General features: G+C 47.7%; 1 protein-coding gene and 1 pseudogene across 1 annotated transcript; both read right to left on the bottom strand.

Annotated features, from left to right (window-relative positions):
* Positions 1-432: 432 nt before the first annotated feature.
* Positions 433-2,170, bottom strand: LOC125529991 (annotated as a pseudogene).
* Positions 2,171-3,222: 1,052 nt separating this feature from the next.
* Positions 3,223-7,694, bottom strand: LOC125529992 (U-box domain-containing protein 52-like). Its single transcript, XM_048694407.1, has 8 exons — positions 7,480-7,694; positions 7,225-7,346; positions 6,734-6,858; positions 6,433-6,638; positions 5,965-6,164; positions 5,294-5,593; positions 4,323-5,069; positions 3,223-3,868 (listed from the first exon to the last, which is right to left on the bottom strand). The coding sequence occupies exons 1-8, from the start codon at positions 7,661-7,663 to the stop codon at positions 3,671-3,673; spliced, it is 2,082 nt and encodes a 693-aa protein (XP_048550364.1). The 5' UTR covers positions 7,664-7,694; the 3' UTR covers positions 3,223-3,670.
* Positions 7,695-7,768: the final 74 nt, after the last annotated feature.

Genomic DNA, 7,768 nt, shown 5'->3' with positions numbered 1-7,768 from the left:
ATATATGTTGGCAATTGGTTATCTTATCAGTACTTCACAATTAAGATGTTTCATCCCCGTCATTCTCTTTGCTTGGTGCTCATTGTGTGGTAACTATTTTATTCAACTACCCAAGATGTATTTCTGGCCACTATTCTGAATCTCTAAAATTGTTGGGGGTACTTGAAAATGACATGCTTAGAAATTCAGTTTAGTTAGATTTTCAATGTTTTAGTTATTTAAAAAAATAAATATTAGTGTTCATACCCTCACATCTCTTTTTTTATGCTGCAAAAAATGGGATTTGCATTCTTTTTTTATGCACACACACGTACTACTCACACACTCACTAGTGTATCACATACACACACTAGTAGCAATAGTAGTAGTACACAGAACTTGAGGCTTGGAGCACACACGGTGGTACTAGAAGGAGGAAATGCCTGGTATTACAAACTTGGAATGGCCTGGTTACAACCGATGGGGCACAGGTCCTTTTATAGGCTACCTGGTCAAGCTAAAGTAAACTCCTAGGAACTACTACGTACATGCACAGCCCTTGCGTGATCACCACCACGTAAGTGCATAGCACTTTCCTATCCATGCACTAAGAAACTACCAGGAACATGCACAGGTACTACCACCTACTTGCATGTCCAGAAGCTACTAGGAAACTACCAAGTAATTACCAGGAGACAGGGCTCAAATTATCATTTCCATCACAGTTAGCAACGATCAACCCAGCATCTAACAGTCATACAACAGCGGACAACCAGCACACAGTTACATCAGAGCCCGTTCTTGGCTTATGTGGATCTGAAATTAGTGGGCAAGCAGCAGCGTGGTCTTTTTCAAGGTGTGGTACAGCTTCCTTATGAGGGTGTATGAACATCTTGTTGAATGCCTTCCCGGACTCCTTGAAAACAGTAAAGTAGCTCGGGTCATGCTTGAGCAATCCATTTTCCTTGAGAAACTTTACGACATAGTACCGGGGTCTGATCCGGCCCTCTAAGCTGTAAGTGAGCATTGTCGGACGATAAACGATGTATGCCGGTTCCAACCCCACCTCAGAGATGAGGAACTCGGACCTGCGCTGCAGCGATTCCTTATTCCTCGTCAGCAACGTTGGAGCCTTAGAAACGACAATGCCCACCTCGGCATCCGTTCACATGAACGTGGTCTTCAAGTGCTCCACTTTGGCGGTGATTTTCTCCTCGCTGAGGAATGCAACAGCTTGTAGTGCATGTCTGAACATCGGAGATCCACGGGGTACACCAAGACCATCGATGCATGCCACTGCTGTCCGGATGCGTTCCGTGCTGATGCTGAGTGGCGATGGCCTAAGTACGTAGAGCTTGGCAATATCGCAATCACCTAGCCCGCACTCCTGCAGGAAGGCGACATTAGGCTTGACCACCCGCTCGAGGTCAGACCTGAGAACGGAGTCACTCTTAGGACCCGAAGGAGGTTCTCTGAGGAGCCGAAGAGGGGCAAGCAGTAGTGCAGTCCGGAGACGATGGATTTGCAGCGGAAAGTGGTGCCGGTGATCGAGACGAGGCGCGCGATCTGAGAACGCAAGAGAACGAGGCCGATGAGCTCCGCGACAATGGGGGCCAGGGTGCCCTCCACGCTGGCGCAGAGGAACTGCGGGTCCTTGGCGACAAGGGCAGCGACGTTGGCAGCGGAGAGGCCGAGGCCGGCGAGGAAGGCAAGCACGGCGTCGGGGTTGGCGGGGGACCTGAGGTGGGAAAGCTTGGCGGAGGCCTTGAGCGCGTGAGGTCGGGTGAGTCCGCAGGTGGAGACGAGGTACTCCATGGCGAATTCATCAATGTTGCAATTCTAATGTTGATCTCAACACATGTAATTCTAATGTTGATTTCAATTTGAACTACAAAAACGTCTTATATTTTGGTGCGGAGGGAGTTGTGTGAAGTTGAGACTCGTGTACTTCCCCTGAATGATGGATCATCACTCACTGCCCAAATCAGCGGATCAAAATAAACAGAAACAATACTGGGATGAAACTCTTCGTTGGCCCATCGTCTTGTGCAAGCAGTTAACCAAGCTATGGAGGTCCACTTGGCTGCAAAAACATGGCATGCATTCCAGCAAGATAAAGAGAATGCCTCCCTCCAGGCCCATATTAACTAATTAATCATGGAATCATTTAGAGAATATGGTTACCCGCCATCATACATCAATTTTTGCAATCCTTTCTTACACTGGAATATGCACAGGTCATCGTCTTGATCTGTTTACCCACCATTCCTTTATAGAGTCCTCAAGGTGCCAAGTACATGTGTCAAGGTCTTCAACATGTAGCACTAGGACTGTCTGGATATCATGATTTGCACTCTACACAACGATTTGAATTGCCTGGATCTGATGATTTGATTTGCACGGGCAAGCTAACACCAGCACACAAGGAATTTGGTGACAGCGAGGCTCCTAAGAAAGCACCAAACTGGACGCCTTTTTAATCTTAATAATCGAGAAGCACCAATTCTCCTATAAATTAGCTGCTTTTTTGCATGGAATTATTTTCCCATCATTCAGCATTATGATGTCCTAGTATCCAGGCATTGAGCGCAGCAACTTCAAAATGATTCTACGTTTTGGGCATCATGCATCAAAAGGTTTCTTGGTTTGATGATCCTTCTACTTCCAGGTTTGAGCATAAGACACAAGGTACATAAACCAATTGTTGGAAAAGACACTACAGCAAAAGGGCAGCTACACCACAAGATGAAACTTGCTACTAGCTCTCAACTACAAAAATCAATACAAAGACATGGTGTAAATAGTACAACTAGGGATTCACCTACCGCTTCGTCTACACAAACTAAGAATAACCAACCGAGGAGCTAGCTGCAGACGCAGCACTGCAAAACCAGAAAGACATATGAGCCATGACACAAAACAAACCTAGCTATCTCTCAACTACTTGCAGAGCAACAACCACGCCAAACTGCACACAGAGGAGCAAAAACACAAGGCCTAAATAGCCTAGAGCAGCCCCCAAACCTAGCAAACTGTTCAATCGGGGGCAGCAAAACACAAGCCAAAGCAGCTCAAGGACACCAAGCGACAAAGCATGACAACCATGGGTTATAACGTGCAGACATAACCGTCCAGGCGCGAACCCGTGAAACAGAAAACGAACGACCCAAGCGAACGCGAATCATCACGCAATGATCGAACGGACAAGAAATCTGACTGAAAGCCGGTTGTTTTCAGTCTAGCTGAAAATTAGCAACTCTTTATTTTAATCCCGCACCCAAAAAAGATATCCACATTCCATTCGTCTCATCTCAATCTGGCTTCACAGCACAAGGCTAACAACAACAAAGGACAAAGCCATATATCATCCAAGAAGTTCCAATGCCATAACCTCGGCATCCATCCAATCCAATCCAACCAAATTTTTCCGTATTCTATTTTCAAGACCAACTCAACTCAGGGTTTCCTCTCCTGGACATCTCCACGACTTACCTACTCTAGTATGATAGTATCGTTGCAAAATTGCTCCTTCACGTTATGCAGACACCAAGTCCCCATGATATGTGCAGTCTACTCTCTGTACCACCAATACCATCAGCCTTCTCTCCCAACCCAACCCAACCAAGCCCCCATGATATGTGCAGCACTCTGTTCTGTTAGACTAGCTTAGTAGTAGTATTTACCATTAGCCTTACTCCTTCACAGGCCTCCCCCCATCGGCCACCCACCTCACGATGGCGCTCTTGAGAGACAGGTTAGGCAACAGCGTCTTGTCACGCAGCCGCGCCTTGGTCACCGGCGACACGTCCTTGTCGCACAGCCACATCTCCATCGCGCTGCGCTCGTACGTGTACCCGTCCGACGCGATGCATGGGTCATACATCACCGTCTGCAACCAAACACAAACACACACAATAAGCTATCAATCCACACATCCACATGCATGCTAATTTTAACCATATCATCAGTCTATCTATGACACACACACACACACACACACACACACACTCAGGCCTTGTTTGGTACTAGTGTATTTTAAGGAATTGGTGGGGATTATCCTGGTCAAACCCCTAAATCCCCACATATCCCAAAACACCGTTTGGTTCTAGTGTATTTGACATGTTTTATTCCCACATTTCCCCACAAATCCCCAAGCTTTAATACATTTTTCTCAATACCCAATACACTACCCCTACCTAGTGGATTAGGGATAAATGGGGATTTAAAGGGATTGGGTGAAGGTTGGGGTTTCACCCAATCCCTGTGGGGATTATCCCCACCAATCCTCTCAAAACCCCTAGTACCAAACAAGGCCTCACTGGGACGACATTACTCTACTGTACCTTGAGTATTGGGCACTTGAAGTGACTGGGAGACCCTGGCAGCGCCACCCCCGACACGCTGGCCGCGATACGCTTCAGCCGCCCCAGCTCCTCCAGCACCACGCTGTTGAGGTCAGGCCGGTCCTTGCTCCGCATCTCCAAACAATTCAGGCCTAGCTGAGCAAGGTCATGCGCTTCCCTCACGGGCCAGTCCCCCGCGCTCTCATCCAAGACATTGCTAATCTGACCTTCTTCCACTGCTTGCTCCACCACCTCAGGTAGTCCGATCGGGCACCTTGCCGTCAGCAGCTCAAGGATCACCATGCCAAGCGCGTACGTGTCCGACTTCACCGACACCTGCCCGGTCCTCTGGTACTCCGGGTCCAGGTAGAACAGTGTGCCCGCCAGGCCCGTCTTCTTGTACACCGTGCGGTTTGACAGAGTCTCCTTGGGTGGCATCAGGGTTGACAGGCCCACGTCACCAATCTTGCTCACTAGGTTGCGGTCGAGGAGGACGTTCTCAGGCTTCAGGTCACGGTGGATGATTGGGCTGGGCTTTGTGCTGTGCAGGAACACCAGGGCTGACCCAATTTCCCAGGCAATGCGGAAGCGATCAAACCATGGGATCGGCGGTGTGCCCTTTCTGCGCTGCAGACGATCCGCAAGGCTGCCGTTCTCCATGTACTCGTACACCAAGCAGCCCCTGTCCGGACAGGCTCCCAGGAGCATCAGCAAGTGTGGGTGGCGTATCTTGCTCAGAACCTCAAGCTGCAGAAACAGAGTGCACTTGCATCAACTTTTTTTGAACATTGTCACTTAAATAACTTTTTGACATAAAAATTTCTCAAGATGGGACGCTAGCTGCTTCACTATGTCATGATGAAAAGGCCATTAAAACACACACACACACAGTGCTGCCTAATTAAAAAACAGTTCACTAGAAGTAGTAGAAGAAGAAGCACAGGATGAATTCAGCAAATACATAATACTACCTCTTGGTTGAAATGCCTGGTACTGGATTTGTCATCAGAATGAAGGACCTTTATCGCTACATCCAAGTGATTGAGATGGCCCTTGTATACCGTTCCATTAGACCCAGTTCCGATCTTGAGTGAGAATGACGCTGTAGCATTATCAATCTCTTCCCAGGTGAACATTGAGTACGAGTCGCTTGGAAGTACAAGGGGCTTCTCCAGCCTCGACTCCCTATCAGCGTCCTTGGATGCCGTTGCCAGCAGCCTATTATGACTCGGTTCAAGGTTCAGCTTTCCAAGCTCTGTACTGACATCATCCTGCAATGGGACAGGTTATCAGATCAGAGCAGAGTTAAGAGTGCAATCCCCAAAACATACCATATATTCCATTCACCTCTTTTTTCCAGAGCAACAGTCAATTGGCCTAATTAAGGAATGCATCTATAATAATTCAAGATCCATAACGCACGTGCCAACTCCATAGTAACTCGTTATCAATCAGATTGGAGGGAAAGCAAATTACTGTAGCAAAGTTAGCAAACAAAAAACTGTAGAATTTGTTATATATGAACTATTATCTAGGGAAAAAATCAAAGCAAAAGGTATGTGTTTGACGCGTAACTATAGTTTCAATGAAGACGTTCATATAATTAGAAGTCTGTCAAGAACCAAGAAATTGTACCACCAACCTTGTTGTCTGAAAGCATTAATTCCTGCAGTGAACTTGTTGGCACCTTGTCCGAACCCCGAAATTGACTTAATATAGAGCTTTCAGCACCAGTGGGTGAGGCAATTCTTCTGTCCATGTTGGCATATACTGGTGCATTTCCAGTGAGATAATCGTTCAGAGTAAAACTAGGCAGGCCCGGCGCTGAACTGCCATCCAAATCTGATGAGACAGGGGAACAGGTAACATTCAGATGATGAGAAGGGGAAATAAGCAACTCCAACTTGTCTATCTTTGCATTTGAGATTATACTTTTAAGCCAAGTACTAGAAACAATAATAGGCTTATGTCTTCATGCAAGCTTGCTGCAGTTTCACAGTTCCAGCAGCAATGAAAAATGGGAAGGGATATATTGCACGCCAGGGATGCACAGAAAAGGAAACATACGTGAGAAATATTTGGTGATAGGTTGACGCCTATGGGGCCTTACCGGATCTTGAGGACGTTCCATCTGTAAATTCTTTGGTGCTGGAGCTCCCAGAGTTGCCTTTTGGTACTGGAGAGCCAGAGGGCGAGCCACTTTCTGATTCAGGAACATGAACTGAAGACAATCCATCCTTTGAAACAACATATGCTGTGCAAAAGCTGGGGAGACTCTTGCAAATTTTGCAGGCCGTCCTACTTGCAGTGGACCTCCTATAAGATCCAATGGTCAACAGGAGCACGCACATTATTTCTTATTCATCACGAATTAGTATGGTACAGGTATGAGTATGATTATGAGGAGCTACCTAGTGAATGGGCTCTTGCTGGGAGGGTTACCGACGACGAGGTTCTTTATCTGGTACTGAGAAACAAGGCTGGAAATGGTATCCGCGACATCTTTACCCTCAACAAGCAGTACTTGAGCTTCAACCTGAGCCAAGTAAGTAAAGAAATTAATTCAACCATCAGACAAGAGGTTGATGCACTCATTCAGCCAGTCTAGAATAGGAAATGGAGATATGCTTGTTAAGGCAGGTCAACCTGGGCCTAGTACTAGTAAGTAAACAAATAAATTCAACCAACAGACAAGGGGTTGATGCATTCATTCAGCCAGTGTAGACTATGAAATGGAAATGGAGTACTAGTACTTGTTAAGGCAAGTCAACCTGAGCCAATTAAACAAACAAATAAATCCAGCCAACATAGAAGGGGGTCGATCCACTGATTCATTCATTCATTCAGATTCATTCTAGAACATGAAATGCAAAGGCAGGAGCACTTGCTGATCCAAACCAACCTTGTTTTCATCACACGTGTCTTTGCAGCGCTGCAGCATTTCCTGCTTCTCGATCCACATTTTCTCGAGCTCGCCTTCGGCGACGCTGGTGCTGACTTCGTCAATCGGGAGGAGGTGTCCCACTGAAAGCAGGCACAGGCACAGGCACAAACACAAACAGATGGTGAGCATGCATACGGCGAGAGCAAACTCGAACGCGCGGAAGCGACGAGGAGGAAGGAGCGGCGGGGCGTGAAGAGCCGTGGCGCTGCGTACATGGCGTGGGCACGGCCAGGACCGGGGTGAGGACGTGGATGAGCTTGAACTCGGCGGGAGGGGCGTCGTCCTGGGCGAAGTTGCGGAGCGCCCACCGGAGGACGTAGGCGCTGGATTTGGGGCCGCTCAGCGCCAGCCCGACCACTTTGGGCGCCGCGCCCTCTTCGTCCCCTTCGGCGGCCATCGCGTGCCCTGCAGGTTCATCAGCAAGAGACGGGGAAACGGAATCGGTCAGCAAGACAGTAACGGCAGCAGGAAATTACTGACGCGCTCTGGTACGAGAAGAGCG

This window comes from Triticum urartu, unplaced genomic scaffold (genome assembly GCF_003073215.2).
Source record: "Triticum urartu cultivar G1812 unplaced genomic scaffold, Tu2.1 TuUngrouped_contig_5998, whole genome shotgun sequence".
NCBI lineage: Eukaryota > Viridiplantae > Streptophyta > Magnoliopsida > Poales > Poaceae > Triticum > Triticum urartu.
The sequence above is the reverse complement of the archived record's forward strand: the minus strand, read 5'-3'. Positions and strand labels throughout refer to the sequence as shown.